The sequence below is a fragment of the Schistocerca americana genome, chromosome 3, assembly GCF_021461395.2.
Source record: "Schistocerca americana isolate TAMUIC-IGC-003095 chromosome 3, iqSchAmer2.1, whole genome shotgun sequence".
In the NCBI taxonomy this organism is placed as follows: domain Eukaryota; kingdom Metazoa; phylum Arthropoda; class Insecta; order Orthoptera; family Acrididae; genus Schistocerca; species Schistocerca americana.
In genome coordinates this window covers 343257960-343277125 of record NC_060121.1, presented here as the reverse complement: position 1 = coordinate 343277125, position 19166 = coordinate 343257960, and the positions used below count along the sequence as shown (strand labels likewise).

Below are 19166 nucleotides of genomic sequence, written 5' to 3'. Positions count from 1 at the left end.
TTTAGGTTTGGGGAAAGGGGCCAAAAAGTTGCTGTCAGTTTCACTTAACATACAAAATTTATTCATCAACACACAATATTACAAAAAGGATACAAAACACTCAAAACTTTAATCTATCTCCTTTGATTAACCTTAGATCAGCTGAAGGCCACACTCAAAATCCAAGACACAAGGCCTAAGCAAGAAATTGAAATACAAGGTTCTTTTGGAGGTTTCACCCAAGAATATTTTCTAAATCTTCAATCTAAAAAGGCTGAAGGCCTTAGCATTTTAATTTTAATCGAACTTGGCTGGAGGCCGCATATTAAGCAATAAGAAGAGTTTCAATCAAAAGGCAGAATGCCTTGTCTTAAAACAAAAGCATAACAATCTTATGCCTTAATGGCAAGACAAGAACATTAATTTAAGAGACATTAAAACTCGGCTGAAGGCCGCACATCAACAAATAATTTAACGGCTTAAGTCCTAGAAAGAGCCGGCTGGTGTGGCCGAGCGGTTCTAGGCGCTACAGTCTTCAACCGCGCGACCGCTACGGTCGCAGGTTCGAATCCTGCCTCGGGCATGGATGTGTGTGATGTCCTTAGGTTAGTAAGGTTTAAGTAGTTCTAAGTTCTAGGGGACTGATGACCTTAGAAGTTAAGTCCCATAGTGCTCAGAGCCATTTGAACCAACCCTAGAAAGAAGAGTTTCAATTTTAAAAGGCAGAAGGCTGTATCTTAAAACATTTCATATGAAATTCGGTTGAAGGCCCCTATTAAGAATAACAATCTCAAGCCTTAAGGGCAAGACAAGAACTTTAAGAGATATTAATACTCAGCTGAAGGCCACATATCGACAAAATATGTTTAACGACTTAAGGCCTAGAAAAGAGTTTCAATTTAGAAGGCAGAAGCCTTATCTTAAAACATCTCATGTAAAATTGGGTTAAAGGCCCAATATAAGAGAATAATAATCTCAAGCCTTAAGGGCAAGACAAGTACATTAATTTCAGACATGTTGATAGTTGAAGGCCACACATCAACCAAATAACTAAAACTGAACGGTTCCGCTCCACGCAACCAGCAAAACGACCACAAGATTTCAATACAACGACACACAGGATATTGGCGCCCACAACGACTAAAACAACACAGCTGTCGAACTACACGCCGCACTGGACAGCAACAACGCCACGAGGAAAATACACTGAATAAAATTACGTCAACGACCATTGCAGGTAACCGGAACGTCAAAGGCCATAAGGCAGAAGATACCGCTGGTCAACTTCAATACCAGGGAATAAATTAAGTTAAATTAAACTCCACAGGAAGACCGCTGGAATCTTAGCCGACTTGAAAACACCCATGTTGTTGCTCGCAGGAATGTCCCAAAAGCGACAACCAGGATCAAACGAAGAAATGTAAACAGCCGAGGTTCGATAGTAGGTTAAGTGAGGACTCAACTGCTATGTCTAAGATCGGTGGGCGACGAACTTCGCAGCACTCGCAAATAGTAGCTCACACTCCAACCGCGCGTGCACGCCGCCAGCGGCTCCGGCCCAACCCCTCGCGACGGGAACTACCTCGCTGCTCCACGCCAACCGACCGACTGCCCAGGCCCGATGAGACGACCAACCGAACGACCAACCAACGGTCGTCCCGCTCCAGTCTCCCTCCGTCGGACAGTTCATGTGTGTCGCCAGCGGTCGGTGAGCACTGGCTGTCGGCGCCTTACCGGCGCTCCGTCCCGACTTCACTGCTGCTGCATCCCGACTGCACTGCTGGTCCATCTTCAACTGACTCCCAGACACACAACGACCCGGAAATACAATCAGTCGCTCCAGAGATGGTACGACAGTGCACTTATCGATACGCGCTGCTGCTGCCGCTCACGTACGAGTTAGGCAGGAAGTTAGTGATGCCAGTAAATGGAATAAGAAAACGAGGCGGCAGTACCGTAAGAGAAGATGACAAACAATAAAGGGCATGAACTCGAGCCGTTCACGGCTGAACCAAGACGCAAACATGACATTTACTGATGAACCCCTGAAGCACAGATAAAATTAACTGGCACCGCCAGGAGTAAACTAGCGGACCAACTGGCAACGCAGGGAAACCGTATTGCACACTAAACGCTAACAAACCCAACCAGAACCCCTACACAGTGATCAATTTATGTCTAATCGACCACTTACACGGCAATCTTGGCAGGTTACAGATACAGACGCTGCAACTGCCCCAGGAAACTTTGGAGGTTCCCAGCCAGCAGTACACCACCTGGAAAGGACTGACACTTTTTATGATGGTCTACGCTATGACAACGATACCGAGCATTGCTCGATACCAAAAACTAACAACCACCCTCCCCTTGCATGGTATGTCGCAGATAGCAAGAAACCGCTACAGCTCTTACTACCCGTCCAGATTGTATCAGAGGTTTTTTTCCCTCTTGGCTCTTGCCTTGGCATTTTTCCCCCCTTTGTCCTTGAAACCGCTACCCTTTGTTCGCTTTTCGAGCCGCTGGGATTAACCGAGCGGTCTAGGGCGCTGCAGTCATGGGCTGTGCGGCTGGTCCCGGCGGAGGTTCGAGTCCTCCCTCGGGCATGGGTGTGTGTGTGTTTGTCCTTAGGATAATTTAGGTTAAGTAGTGTGTAAGCTTAGAGACTGATGACCTTAGCAGTTAAATCCCATAAGATTTCACACACATTTGAACATTTTCGCTTTTCGTTCACTATCTGTTTCCTCGATGCGACCGTGTTAGTGGGTACCCAGACCCCATGAAGTCCTCGATTACGAAATAACAAATGCAGAGGTGACAGTAGATCTTTTGACATGGTCACCAACTCGGTGTGGGCGTGAAGGGGTACAGTGTATGGCGTGGGATAAAAGGTAAACGGTAACCAATGTTCCATTCGCGCAATGAACGACAGAATTATAACCGTCTCTGTGCGTCTGTGAGTGACCTAATCTGTTTTATCTTAATCTCTTCATAGCTATGCGAGATATACCATGATCTCACGATCTTCGTCGATATGCAAGTTTTCTAAATTGATCGAAAAGGGTTTTGCGAGACGTACATTACATTTTATTCCGAGGACTCCTGTTTAGGTTGCTTCAGAATTTCTCTCGCACTCTCTTACGTGTTGTAAAGACTTCGTCCGGTCCTAGCAGCATATCGCTCAAGCCGTTCGATTTCTGTTGTCTGATTACGTGATACGGAATCCAAACATAGAACAGTATTCTAGAATAGCGTCTTATGTGCGATAACCTTTGTACCTTGCATTGCCTTTTCCCAGAACAGTTCCAAAAAATATACGTTTTTCGTTCGCGTCCGCTAATATTGGCTTTAAGTGATCGTCACATTTAATACCGCGTCTTAGGACTGCCCGTGAATTCTTACAAGGGGACCGCTGCTCCACATCATCATCGATTTCGTCCAAATTTATGGTGTACTCATTACCCGCCAGAAATGAAATTAACAGTACTGGGAGCTCCAGATGGTCAAGAATTAAAAAAAAAGAGCATTTTTGTCGTTGTTCGGCCGAAACATGAGCTATTTATGTGAGAGTAGTTACCAGGCGGCTGTTTGCGCAGCCGAAACAGCACAGAACGGTAATACGAGGGTCGTGGGGTCGATTCCCTATCCAGATACTTCTTTATAATTACTTTTCAGTTTTTACGTTATTTACACTGCAAATAAACAGAAATAATGCTCAAAGTATTGTATTTTCCACAGTAATCAGCATATAAAAAAGGCAATGTACAGATTGTATTATCGTCACCCAGCACAAACCGCTAAATATAAAGACGCGAAATTTGGATAGGGTGTTGATCTTAAGGGCGGATTTTACGATATTCTACCCCTAACGAGGTGAAATAGAAGATGAAAGGTTTTCTAAAACTATGTCGCAATTACGGCAATTTTGAAGCTGGACACACGAACGCTGGTAGAAAAAGAAGTGTGTGTTTCAACATTTTTTGAAATTTGATTCCTGTGGGGTGGAATATTGAATGAAAGTTGTTTCTAAATAAATCGTTATTAAAGAAATCTAAACCGTTCTTAAAGCCTACAACTTGGAAAATTGGTATTTCGCTTCTCAGTTACAGATAAAAAATAGGCGTTTAAGCGTTTGCGGAAATTCAAGCCCTAAGGGGGTGAAATAGGGGATAGTAATTCTTAAGAAAATATTTCGTTATATTAAAGAATTGTAAAGCTGAATTTATAAAAACTGGTACTTCACCTCTCGGTTAGATGTATAGAAATATGTGTTAGTGAATGAAAATTTCTAGGGAAATATCACCACAAGAACGCAAAGGTAGGACTAACAAAAGGATACCAGCTATCAGAATCGATTTTTGGTCAGAAGCACATTCGGAAAATACCATGTTTCTATGACTTTAATCAGCTTGAAAAGTTTAGAAGGTGCTGCAATTTGTGAACAACATAAGAATACGATTAAAAAAATCTGTGCAGACCGTACAGTCTACGAGAGCGAAGTAGAAGTCATAAAAAGGAAAAGCAAAAGAAAATATGAGATTGCAAATAATTTCCATCAAAGGATTCTGCTTACAACGTCCACGAGGGCTCTGCAAATAACTTTCCCAGAAGGTATTGTAATTAAACGATAAAGGACGTGCGTTAGTTTCATTTTGTACCTTCGAGCAGCCCTCGGCTCCTGGACTCGAACAGTATGTTGCTCTCTTTTTACGATGAATTTCACTCCAACAGGTGTAAATCATCAACTGTAAAATAATAAAAGAATCTAATTTTATATACTAAGTTCTGGTGTACGCCTTTCAATCCCTATCTGGAAATATATTTTTACTCATATGTTTTTCCTTTGCCTTTCCATTTAACGCCTTTGTAAGAAAATAAATTCAATACATTGAGCATTATTTCAGTTTATTTGCAGTATAAGTGAAGTAAAAATTTGAAAATAAAACAATAAGAAAGTTTGCACATAGCGAACGACCCCACCTCCCTCCGGTTATCGTTCTGCACTCTTCCCTCAGCAGCCTGCAAAGTATGCTTGCATAAATGGCCCATATCTCATCCGACCCGTGCCAAAATATTTTTCTAAACACTTGGACGTCTGGAGCACCCATTTCTGTCACTTTTACGTCTGGCCAAACTCTGCATAGACAATAAATTTGGACGAAATCGATAATGAGGACTGGGCGGGGTCTCTTAGTTAGACGATTTGACAAAGACAACATTTTGACCACTAATTGAGGACGTAGGTTGCAAGTGCTACTTTGAGATAAAGAGGTTAGCACAGAGAGGAATTCATGGTGGGCCGCATCAAACCAGTCAGAAGACTGATTCTCTCTCTCTCTCTCTCTCTCTCTCTCTCTCTCTCTCTCTATTCGTTTAGTCGGTTCCGACTCTTCGTGACCCCATGAACCAAATCACGCCACTTTTTCCTGTCTTGCACTTTCTCCGTCCAGGTTGGAACACATTGCTTCTGTGATGCCATTGATCCATCTCGTCCTCTGACGTCCTCTTCTTCTAGTTCCTTCATCTTCCCTAGCGTTAATGTTTTTTCCAGCGAGGCATGCCTTCGCACCGTGTGTCCAAAGTAGGTCAGATTTTGTTTTAATATTAGACCTTCCAGGGAGAAATCTGATTTTATTTGTTCCAATCTGTTGGTTCTCCTTGCAGTCCATGGAACTCTAAGAAGTTTCCTCCAACACCACAATTCGAAGGAGTCAGTTCTTCGCCGTTCAGCCTTTCTAATGGTCCAGGTCTCACATCCATACATCACAACTGGAAACACCATAGCCCTCACAATACGGGTCTTTGTTGCTATAACCTTGTCAAGGCTTGACATCGCCTGTCTACCGGGAATAAAAGCGACAGTTCCCAACTACGTTAGCTACCGTAAAGACAGGCCAACCCAAGGCGGAGGAGTGGCTATATATGTAAAAAGAGGGATCCCCCACTACCAGGTATTCTTACCAGCTACCAACAAAATCGAAGCAGTGGCGGTGGAAGTAACCACTGCCACTGGACCCCTAACAATTGTTGCAGTCTACCGACCCCCACATGACCAGATAGATGAGGGAGACATAGTTGCTCTAGGGCAAATTGAAGGCAAACTCATAATAGGGGGAGACTTCAATGCCAAACATCCTGATTGGAATTCTAGAGTAACCTCCAGAGCATGCGCCAAACTGCAACAACTAGCGCGCACCCACGACTTCGAAACATGGGGTCCAGTCGAGCCCACACATTTTCCAAAAAATGGAGGCAGGCCCGACGTAATAGATATAGCTCTCACTAGGAGGATCGCAGGGTTTGTGGCCGCAAGAACAATCAACAGGATGTCCTCCGACCACAACCCAGTGATTCTGGAGGTCGATGTGGGAGAATGGGTAGCACTCCCACGGTACCAGACGTCGTATAAACGTACAGACTGGGAGCGATACCAAGAAACTGTCGCCTCTGATATCGCTCGCGCTCCGCCACCTACTGCCGAAACAGTAGAACAAGCGCTACAAGACCTAACAGGCACCATCTTGCAAGCAGTGGAAGAAGCCACCCCTCCACAAAGGGATGGCCCACCGCCGCAAATACAGCTTCCGGAACACTTGCTAGCTCAAATTCGACATAAGAACAGAGTGGCAAAAGAGTGGAATATCACCAGAAATCAGGCCACCAGGAGGCTGCTCAATTGTCTACAGAGAGAACTGAAGGTAGCGCTCAATGAGCACAGAAACCAGCAATGGCAAAACCGCCTCACAGCTCTCAAAGTAGACGATCATACACTATGGCAAGCGACCAAACAGTTTACAAAACGACGCGCTAGGATGCCGCCACTGCATGGCGAGCGGGTACTGGTCTACAGCCATGCTGGAAAGGCCAACGCCCTCGCCGACTCCTTCGAGAAGCAGTTCCAAGCGGCAGAACCCCAGGATGAAGACCATGAAGAGGTAGTCAGTCGTCAACTGACTGTCTTCCTCAATGCCGAGGAGGACCCAGAGGACGAACCCATACTTTTTGCCCCCGAGGACGTGGCAAGAGTAATCAGGTCCCTCCCTACAAAAAAGGCACCAGGGCACGACAGTGTCACTAATCAGTTAGTCAAAAATCTCCCACCCACAGCAATCACACACCTCGCGAACGTCCTCAACGAGATTGCTCGATCCCGTGTTTTCCCAGCTTGCTGGAAACATGCGGAGGTGGTCGCGATACACAAACCAGGGAAAGGCCCTCTATTCCCGCAGCACTACAGGCCGATTAGCCTCTTGCCAACTCTCAGCAAGATCTACGAGCGCCTCCTGCTAAGACCCATACAAGAACATATTACCAGAGAGCAAATTCTGCCGGATTTCCAGTTTGGATTCCGGCAGAACCACTCTGCCCCTCAACAGGTCATGAGAATGGTTGAAGCAGCTACAGAGGGCTTCAACCACAGAGGCTACTGCGGATAGTGCTACTAGACGTAGCCAAAGCCTTTGATTCAGTATGGCATAGAGGGCTACTCTACAAGTTGTACACACAAGGGTTTCCCGGGAGCATAGTTCAGCTGATCAAGAGCTATCTCACGAATAGGGCTTTCTCCGTCAAAGTAGAAACTGCCACCTCCACCAGAAGGCGTATTCGTGCTGGGGTGCCACAGGGATCGGTCCTGGGGCCCGTATTGTACAGTTTGTACACTGCGGACACTCCAACGGCCCCCCTGGTGCACACTGCACAGTACGCTGACGATACAGCCTTCTACACGAGAAACGCGAACAAGGACCTGGTCATCCGTAGGCTACAAAAGGTTTTAGATGACGCAGAAACTTGGGCCCGCCGCTGGCGCATCACCATCAACTCTGAGAAGACGCAGGCAATGCTGATTACCCGCAGGCTCGGAAGGCGCGAACCTCCTCAACGTCCCCCCCTCCACCTTCACCTAAATGGAACCCAACTTCCCTGGCGCAGAACCGCCAAGTACCTTGGAGTAACCTTGGACTCTCGTCTTACGTGGAAACCCCACATAGACGAGGTCCACAGGAAGGCCTGCGCCAGAATGTCCATCCTACATCCCATCCTGAACACAACCAGCTCCCTTCCCTGCCCAGTAGCAGTAAATGTGTACTAGGCCCTGATGCGGCCAGTAATGGAGTATGCGTGCCCTGTCTGGGGATACGCGGCAAAGCAGCACCTGGACAAACTCCAGAGGCTGCAGAACCGCGCCCTCAGAAGGGCACTGCACCTACCTCTTGGGTTCCCTACAGACGACTTGCACGCCGCAGCCGAAATTCCACTCCTGAGAGAACGTTTCCAAGATCTGGCAAGGGCCTTCTATGAGGGAACTTCCAGATCCGGAAACGCACTCATCCACTCCCTAGGTCGGTATGACATGTCCCGCAATAAGCACAAGCGCCCTATGACGATCTTCGACGACTAAGTCGAAGAGAAAATCCCAACACCCAATCCATAATCCTGTTCCTTCCCATATAACACCAATCTTCTCGCCTACCTCAGGCAAGTACCAGACACACACACAACAATCATCACAAATCACAGACACCAAAAACTATAGAAAAATCACATACACACGATCACAGGGGAGTAAAAGCCGAAAGGCTACAAACTCCCCCTCACACTTCCCCAAAGAGGGGAAAGTAATAGATGAGAGCAGCAGCAGCACAGATATGGGGACTGGTAAAAAAATGTAAGACATATACATAATGACAATGAAACATTTATCATTTTACTTATTTTTTTCCTTATTTTTCTCATTTTCTGTAAAACCTTACTCCCAAAGCTATGGAATAAGTACTAACACCTTATCTTCTTTCAGAGGTCAAAATATCACTCATTTTCTTCTGGCAGGCAAATAAGATGATGCGGTACCCAAAAGGGGAACAGACATTGTCGCTATGGCCCTCACATCCATTGGAAGTTGAAAAATTGTTCAAATGGCTCTGAGCACTGTGGGACTTGACTGCTAAGGTCATGAGTCCCCTAGAACTTAGAACTACTTAAACATAACTAACCTAAGGACATCACACACATCCATGCCCGAGGAAGGATTCGAACCTGCGACAGTAGCGGTCGCGCGGTTCCAGCCTGAAGCGCCTAGAACCTCTCGGCCGGCTTCCATTGGAAGTGCGTGTAATATTACGGTATGAACAATGTGTGTATATTGTGTGCAGTTCGCACAATGATTGGGAGAGAGAAATGAATGAACAGTGTAGCACTAGCCTTCTACATTATTAAATAACGGTTTTGCGAAACAGTAGTGGACACCAGGGATAATCCGAATGTGGAGCCGTGCCGCCTGCAGTGCCGTGGCCAGGTGCTCTGGGTTTCTCGGTTGAGGTTCCATGACGTGTGCACCCCAATCGATGTGGTCCCACAGAATCACGACTGAATTTAAATTCAGGGGAGTAAGGTAAGTTCATCCTGGGGCTCTTCTAACCACGCACGTGCACTGCGAGTTGTGTGACACGTTACGTTGTCCTGGTGGCAGGCGCCATAGTGCCGAGGAAAAAAAAACTGCATGTAATGGCGGGAATGATCCCCAAGATTAGAGTCATACTTGTATTGATCCATTGTACCTTCCAGAATAACGAGATCACTCCAGTGGAACTCTCTGCAAGAGAGACGCTCAGTGGCTTGGTTCGGGCTTTTGTTAAAGTTTCGAGAACATACTTTCACCGAGGAGTCAAGCAGTATATTGCTCCCTCCTACAGTATATCTCGCGAAGATACCATGAGGATAAAATCAGAGAGATTAGAGCCCACACATGGGCATACCGACGATCTTACTTTCCACAAAAATACGAGACTGGAATAGAAGGGAGAACCGATAGAGGTACTCAAGGTACTCTCCACCACACACCGTTAGGTGGCTTGCGGAGTGTGGAAGTAGATGTAGATGTAGATCACCAAGGGAATACCACGAAAACATTGCCCAGACCATAAGGCTCCCTCCGCCAGCCTGGACCCTTGCAACAATTGTTGCAAGATGTTTGCTTTCAGATGTTTCACGCCGTACACGCCAATGGCCATTTGTCCGATGGAGCACAAAGCGTGCGTCATCTGAAAAGGCCACCTTTCTCCAGTCAGTGGACATCTAGTTGCGATACTGGCGTGCAAATTCGAGCCTTCGTTGCCGATGAACAGCCTTCAGCATGTGTGCATGAACCAGGACCCAGTTGCGGGGGCCCTTACGCACCAACGTTTGCTGAATGGTCCTGAGGAGAGACTGTCGCTAACCCATCGGTTCATCTGGGTGGTCAGTCGCTCAGTAGTTGCACGCTATTTGCCCGTACACATCTGCGCAGCCGTCCTTACGCCTTGTCATCTACGACCCGTGGTGCTTCACAGTTACCTAGGCACCGGTTTTGGATTGCGCCATTTTGTCGTGCACTGTGTACTTTAAACACGGCCGGACGCGAGAAATTTACAGACGTAATCATATTGGGAATGGTTCCACCCTTGGTTTGAAAACCAATGACCACGCCCTTTTGGACGTCACTCCGTGTCCGCGTTACGAAAACTGCAATATTATCCGTTCCGCCCCCCCCCCCCCTGACACGCTTGATATACGCTCTACTGCTGGTGCTGTCACCTGCCGTCTGCGAGTAGTTACTGCACGTTGACGTGGAGCATTGGCGGTTCTCCCGCTTAAGGTCACGGCCGACTAGCTGTTCCATTCTAATCAGACTAGACCTTTAAGTATGAGCGCAGTGGACAATGGCGCTCAGGTTGATGCCGCGTTCCTTGATTTCAGTAAGGCATTTCGCACCGTCCCGCAGTGCCGTTTAATGAGAAAAATAAAAGCTTACGAAGTATCGGAGTAGACCAGCGATCGGATTCAAAACTTTTTTGCAGATAGAACTCAACTCGTCACTCTTAACAGAACTAAATCGATTTTAAATTTAGAATTTGAGAAATCTTTCAAGCAGGAGGATCGTACAAACATACCGACGTTTGAGTCTCGTACAGATTCCCGTATGAAGGACATAGTGATAGACGTCCCTGGGGTTGTGAAGCAGATGAATAGGTTGAAAATAAATAAATTTCCAGATCCTGATCGGATTCCAATTCGGTTATCCAGAGAGTACTCTATTGCATTGGCTCCTTACGTAGCTTGCGTTTATCGCGAATCTCTTGCACAACGTAAAGTCCCGAGCGACTGGAAAAAAGCGCAGGTGACGCCTGCATATAAGAAGGGTAGACGGACGGATCCTCAAAATTACAGACCAGTATCCTTAACATCGGTTTGTTGCAGGATTCTCGAACATATTCTCAGTTCGAATATAATGAATTTCCCTGAGACAGAGAAGTTGCTCTCCATACATCAGCACAACTTTAGAAAGCTTCGCTCCTGCGAAACGCAACTTGCCCTTTCTTCACATGATATCTTGCGAAGCATGGATGAAGGGTATCAGACGGATGCCATATTCCTTGACTTCCGGAAAGCGTTTGACTCGGTGCCCCACTGCAGGCTCCTAACTAAGGTACGAGCATATGCGATTGGTTCCCAAGTATGTGAGTGGCTCGAAGACTTCGTAAGTTACAGAACCCAGTACGTTGTCCTTGATGGTGAGTGTTCATCGGAGGTGAGGGTATCATCTTGAGTGCCCCAGGGAAGTGTGGCAGGTCCGCTGTTGTTTTCTATCTACATAAATGATCTTTTGGAAAGGGTGGATAGCAATGTGCGGCTGTTTGCTGATGATGCTGTGGTGTACCGGAAGGTGTCGTCGTTGAGTGACTGTAGGAGGATACAAGATGACTTGGACCGGATTTGTGATTGGTGTAAGGAATGACAGCTAACTCTAAAAATAGATAAATGTATATTAATGCAGATGAATAGGAAAAAGAATCCTGTAATGTTTGAATACTCCACTAGTAGTGTAGCGCTTCACACAGTCACGTCGATTAAATATTTGGGCGTAACATTACAGAGCGATATGAAGTGGGACAAGCATGTAATGAAAGTTGTGGGGAAGGCGGATAGTCGTCTTCGGTTCATTGGTAGAATTTTGGGAAGATGTGGTTCATCTGTAAAGGAGACCGCTTATAAAACACTAATACGACCTATTCTTGAGTACTGGTCGAGCATTTGAGATCCCTATTAGGTCGGATTGAGGGAGGACATAGAAGCAATTCAGAGGCGCGCTGCTACATTTGTTATTGGTAGGTTTGATCATCACGCGAGTGTTACGGAAATGCTTCAGGAACTCGGGTGGGAGTCTTTAGAGGAAAGGAGGCGTTCTTTTGGTGAATCGCTACTGAGGAAATTTAGAGAACCAGCATTTGAGGTTGACTGCAGTACAATTTTACTGCCGCCAACTTACATATCGCGGAAAGACCACAAAGACAAGATTAGGGCTCGTACAGAGAGATTAGGGCTCGTTCTCTTTGGGAGTGGAACAGGGAGAGAAGATGGTAGTTGTGGTATGAGGTACCCTCCGCCACGCACCGTACGGTGGATTGCGGAGTATGTATGTAGATATAGATGTAGATGTATCCGGAGTACCACAGGGAGGTGAGATATGATCGTTGCTGTTTACAATATATAAATGGTTCAAATGGCTCTGAGCACTATGGGACTTAACTTCTGAGGTCATCAGTCGCCTAGAACTTAGAACTAATTAAACCTAACTAACCTAAGGACATCACACACATCCATGCCCTAGGCAGGATTCGAACCTGCTACCGTAATGGTCACGCGGTTCCAGACTGAAGCGCCTAGAACCGCACGGCCACACCGGCCGGCTTACAATATATATAAATGATCTAGTAGAAAGCGTCGGATGCTCTTTAAGGCTATTCGCAGACGATGTAGTTGTCTATACCAAAGTAGCAACTCCAGAAGGTAGTAAGAATTTACAGAACGACCTACAGAGATCTGATGAATGGTGCACACTCTGGCAGTTGACCCTGAAAGTAAGTAAATATAACATATTGCGCATACATAGGAAAAGAAATCCCTAACTGTACAGCTACACTACTGATGACAAGCAGCTAGAGACAGTATCTGGCGTAACATATCTAGGCGTAACTATCCAGAGCGACCTTCAGTGGATTGACCATATAAAACAGATGGTGGAAAAAGCAGATTCCGATTCATCGGAAGAATCTTAAGGAAATATAACTCGTCCACGAAAGAAGTGGCTTACGAGGCACTTGTTCGCCCTATTCTTGAGTATTCTTCATTTATCTGGGATCCCTATCAGATAGGACTTATAGAGGAGATAGAGAAGATCCAATGAAGATCAAGTGATCGTTTAGCTGGCGGGAGGGCTTTATGGATATGCTAAGCAAACTCCAATGTCAAACGTTACAAGAGAGCCGTTTTGCATCACGCATAGTTACTATTGAAATAAAAAAAAATGTCTCTGAGCACTATGGGACTTAACTGCTGAGGTCGTCAGTCCACTAGAACTTAGAACTACCTAAACCTAACTAACCTAAGGACATCACACACATCCATGCCCGAGCCAGGATTCGAACCGGCGACCGTAACGGTCGCGCTGTTCCAGACTGTAGCGCCTAGAACCGCTCGGCCACTATTGAAATTTCTCTACAGCATTTTTCACGAAGAGTCGGACAACATGGCCTACAGTTTGGAAAACGATCCACCAACCATATCACACCACCTCTATGTGGTACCTTCTTGTCAACGGCAAGTATACTACAAGACAGAAAGTGCATCGCATCGCACTGGTGGACTCACCCCTGTGCCTCGAGTGCAATGTCGAAGATAAAGATTTACATCGTTTTGAGTGTGGACCAGCAGCAGCTGTCTGGACCCTCGTACAGAAGATTGTGGCTCTCTACCTCCGAGTACCACCACATCACGTTTCTCATACCATGATGATATATCCCGACACGACCTACTTTCCATCGGCTAAGTGGCACGCCATCACATGAATCAGTGGCATGGCCGTCAACTACCTCTTCCGGGACGACATCGTCGATCCGGCGGACTTTTGGACACGCCTCTAAGTACATCACCACACCCTTCGCCGACATCGACACTATCGGGCCACTTTTGCGAACTATTTACAGATTATTTTCACCAACCTGCCTCAAAGCTGGAATCTCAACGAACCGTGCCAGCCAAGACTGGACGATCCCACGTTCCCCTTTAATGGTCAATGAGAGAATGCATTTTCTTCTCATTGCGCGCCAAAGTGAAGCATGGCGCGGAAAGTATTCCTATTTTATTTCAGTTCTCCTTTCTCCTCCTCTTCTAAGTTTTTTCCTTTCCTTACACATGTTTATCCTTTTCACGCATAGCACTCTATCTGCAGCCTATTTGTTTTCTTGCTCCTGTGCCCCCCCCACAAAAAATAAAAAAAAAATTTGGGTTGCTGCTGATGGTGAGACTGTATACTCATTTATGTTAACAAAAACAAAGTCGGTAGAGCACTTGCCCGCGAAAGGCAAAGGTCCCGAGTTCGAGTCTCGATCCGGCACACAGTTTTAATCTGCTATGAAGTTTCATATCAGCGCACAATCCACTGCAGAGTGAAAATTTCATTCTAGATATACACCATATTTTATAAAATACTGAAAGACAACAATGATAACCTAATTTTTCTTAATTATGGCTTTATCACTGATAGCAAAATATTGCGAACGTATATTTGACAGGCATTATACACAAGTAAACAAAAGAAATAATAAATTTTATGAGATACATGTATTACGCGAAATCACTTATTAGATGCAATTGGAATTACGGAACTTCCAATGAATTGTCTCTTCGGATAATATTTCGTTAGGGTATTGAAACAGGAATGTAATCATGGGGTTGTTTTATTTCATGCTTTAGGCGGTTTTTTCTTCTTATCCACTTTTAAAGAGGACTGCCATTCATTATAGCAAGCATAAATTTTGCCCAGTACTTCCATCGTTTCCTTACGATCGCTCAACAACAATGCTACCTGTATACAGCACCACTGTGAGCGGAAAGTCTTACAGCGCTGATAATCCTATATGCTAAATCGTTTATGTACACTGGAAACATCAGGAATTCTGTTACGCTTTCTTGGGCCATAACTGATGTTACTTTCGTTTCTGTGGAGCATTTGTCGTCGAGTCCAATGTAAGAGTTCAGTGCACGTATTAGGTTCTATTGGACAAATATTTATGGAGCGAATCACACTCTTTTTTATTTATTCCTGCGAAGCTGCTGCACACTATTGTATCTGTTTTAGAAATCAGCGATGTAGTACAGTGTCGGACGCCTTTCTGAAATACAGGTACACGGAATTTATCTGTTCACTTGATCATTCAGTTTAAAAGCGATTCGGTGTATGGTTAGGGGTTTCACGAAATGGTGAAACAACTCAATCTCTTGATGGAGACGGAAGTAACGTCTACCATACGAACGTTTCAGCGAGTTGACGTGTTCGGGCTGCGGCAGCGGACTCTCGCATCGCTACTTCCACGAACGCGGTGGCCTCGGTAAATTCCGAAACAAAATTTTTTTCTCCGCATGCAGCTCGCGTATGTGCCACTGTTTCCCTCGTGCCTCCGCGGCTTTACCGCAAAGCTCTGTCTTTCTTTCTAGCTATTTTTTTCTTTTTGTTCTTTTTTATTTCTTTTTTTTTTCAGCCGCCAGACGAAACCGCAGCTCGCGGAAAGAGATTTCAGCGCACGTGAGCCAGTAATAGAAATATGTGGAGCCGGCCAAATGAAGCTGACTCGGCTGTTTGTTTTATTGCAGGAGCGACCGGTGCTACCGCTGTATGGTCATAGCAGAGCGCCACCCCAACGTGCTGCAGTACAAAGAGAGTGAGTACCCGCCGCCTCCGCTACCAGCGCTGCGCGTCTTCGTGGCGACGGCGACAAGCACCTAATACGACGCAGCCGTCGACTTGGGCCAGTTGCGTAATGTTGTGCAACCGATGTGCAAACGGCTCGCGGTGGCAATATGTTAATGGAGACCGAAACACATTTATGCAGATTTCTTTCCCGGATTTTTTAAAGTTTCTTTGGTTAAAAAATTTGTTGTCTTATAACATGGATATTGAAGTATAGCGTGGTATATGCAGGGTGATTCAGCTGCCCCTATAAGTTGTATCCAACGCCTTCAAGAACCGTGAGCGAAATGTTCATATTCTGTCGCTCGCCACATACTATTAGTACTCAATAAAAAAATGAATAGGGTCTTTTTGTAGGAAATTTAATATAGTTACATTTTGCACTGGGAAACCTTTTATCTGGAGACCACTGTTTTCGAGTTATTTAAGAAAAACGCGTTTTTTTTCCTTGAATTATTCGAAAACTGCGGCCTCTGACGAAAACGCATCTCAGTAAAGGAAATTAGCAACATTAAATTTCCTGCAAAAAGGTCCTGCTCATTTTTTCTGTAGAATTAATAGTCTGTGTGTAGCGAGCAAGAGAAAATGTAAATCTTGCTTGTGCTATTTGCAGGCACTGAGGATTGCCTGAAACTCATCGGCAGGAGCATTGAATCACGCTGTGTACTTCAAATTCAATATTAGCATGAGTAAACGTGCCCTGGGTAAGGGGCGGATTAATGCACCTATGGCTGCACTTTTAAATATTTCATAGATGACAATAATGAGTAACAAACCTCTCTACTAAAGTTTTACTGGAAGTAAACAAAACCACAGGCTTGCTTACACCAGTTAACAGATAAATTAAAAGAATTCTGGCAGTAAACACATTTTTGGCGAACTTCTACCTCTTAACATAATACGACCTACACAGATATCTGAATGTTACATAAAGGCCTGTTCGTAACCGCTGTCTTACTTACATTACTTTATGTGTGCATAAATTGTATTTCATGTAGCACAAACGTCATGAGCCCACCTTTTACATTCTAGATACTGAACGCATTCTTAATTTCTTTTTGGTTGTTTGTATCCTTTCAAGCAGTAAATACAAAGACAATTTTCTTCCTCTTCATCAGACTGCTCTTTGTAAGGGAAAGGGAGGAGAACTGGATTGGACATTCGTTGAGATGGGAGTGCTTGATAACAGACTCTTTGGAAGGGCTAGTTTCTGAGGAGGAGTTAAGAGGAAGGAGGAGATACAGGATAGGCGAGCTAAAGTAAAGCAGAAACTACGCGAACCTGAAGAGGATGGGAGAAAATAGAAGTGCGTGGAGAGTTAACATGTGAAAACCTGCCTTTTTATTGGCTTTCGGGACGCGCCCAGAAAGCCACCTCAACTGTAGAATGTCATTTATGGCTATACGTACGCAAAGACCATACGACACCTAGTCTCCGAGTGGAGGACATCTTCGACCTAGCCAGGACTCGAGTTCAGGTTCCTTTGGTTAGCAATCTGCACCACTGATCGCACAGTTACCGAAAAATCTGGCTTTGGGCAGCACACTAATGATACTAGAGGTAGGTCCATCTTCATTTTTTCTTGTTCTACCACTTAGAAATTTCTTGCTCTTATCAGTTCTTTGTCCGCAGCTAGTGGTCGTGCGGTAGCGTTCTCGCTTCCCGTGCCCGGGTTCCCGGGTTCGATTCCCGGCGGGGTCAGGGATTTTCTCTGCCTCGTGATGACTGGGTGTTGTGTGATGCCCTTAGGTTAGTTAGGTTTAAGTAGTTCTATGTTCTAGGGGACAGATGACCATAGATGTTAAGTCCCATAGTGCTCAGAGTCATTTGAACCATTTTTTAATCAGTTCTTGCTCTCATAGAATTAATTCTTTCTGCTTGAGATTCATTTGATTCAAATACCTTTGTCAGCGATTTCTAACTTTTATCCTCATGTGTCCTCATTGTTTTAGACTGAGCTTCCAACTGCTGTTGTCCTGAAGTTCCTTTGACTTGGGGTATCAGTTAGGGTGGCAATGCAAAATAGTGTATAAACATGCTCCAACAGAACTGCTTAACGTACCCCATCGCCATGTTTGAATTAGTTTTGAAACTACAGTAATAACTTTCAGGATTTCAAATTAAACAAATGTACCTTGTAAAGTAGACCAATCTCCTGTAGACGAACGTATATTTATCTGTTCTAGGAGCTTCGATATTTAAGTAACAACGTTTACTCGCACGAAAACACAAATATGTTCTTTGAGCTAAGACATTCACTGTGCTGGTACTGCGAAATTTGCAAGTCTGATTAAAATTACTTGACTGTTGACACTTCACGCGTTGCAGTTAGCTTCCTCCAATCAGAGCACTCAACGTCAGGTCCGAACAATTCGCCATAGCCAAACTGTCACAACAATTAGTTCACTTCCAACTCCTTGTCTAGTTTTTTTTCTCGATGTGTTTGGATCCCGAATCCTATGTCTGGCCCTTTTATTTCGGAATTCATCACAGAATTTAATCACACCAGAAACAACACACACACACACACACACACACACACACACACAAAACGATACCAAGGAAATATGTTTCATGCACAGTGCTAATAAAACGCTACTACACTCCTGGAAATTGAAATAAGAACACCGTGAATTCATTGTCCCAGGAAGGGGAAACTTTATTGACACATTCCTGGGGTCAGATACATCACATGATCACACTGACAGAACCACAGGCACATAGACACAGGCAACAGAGCATGCACAATGTCGGCACTAGTACAGTGTAGATCCACCTTTCGCAGCAATGCAGGCTGCTATTCTCCCATGGAGACGATCGTAGAGATGCTGGATGTAGTCCTGTGGAACGGCTTGCCATGCCATTTCCACCTGGCGCCTCAGTTGGACCAGCGTTCGTGCTGGACGTGCAGACCGCGTGAGACGACGCTTCATCCAGTCCCAAACATGCTCAATGGGGGACAGATCCGGAGATCTTGCTGGCCAGGGTAGTTGACTTACACCTTCTAGAGCACGTTGGGTGGCACGGGATACATGCGGACGTGCATTGTCCTGTTGGAACAGCAAGTTCCCTTGCCGGTCTAGGAATGGTAGAACGATGGGTTCGATGACGGTTTGGATGTACCGTGCACTATTCAGTGTCCCCTCGACGATCACCAGTGGTGTACGGCCAGTGTAGGAGATCGCTCCCCACACCATGATGCCGGGTGTTGGCCCTGTGTGCCTCGGTCGTATGCAGTCCTGATTGTGGCGCTCACCTGCACGGCGCCAAACACGCATACGACCATCATTGGCACCAAGGCAGAAGCGACTCTCATCGCTGAAGACGACACGTCTTCATTCGTCCCTCCATTCACGCCTGTCGCGACACCACTGGAGGCGGGCTGCACGATGTTGGGGCGTGAGCG

At 45.5% G+C, this 19166-nt stretch overlaps 1 protein-coding gene across 1 annotated transcript in view; it reads left to right on the top strand.

Annotated features, from left to right (window-relative positions):
• Positions 1-15796, top strand: part of LOC124606071 — an 877896-nt gene extending 862100 nt beyond the window's left edge. Inside the window, exon 4 of the mRNA XM_047138035.1 lies at positions 15664-15796. Within this exon, the coding sequence (XP_046993991.1) occupies positions 15664-15796 (133 nt within the window). The remainder of the gene's footprint in view (positions 1-15663) is intronic.
• Positions 15797-19166: the final 3370 nt, after the last annotated feature.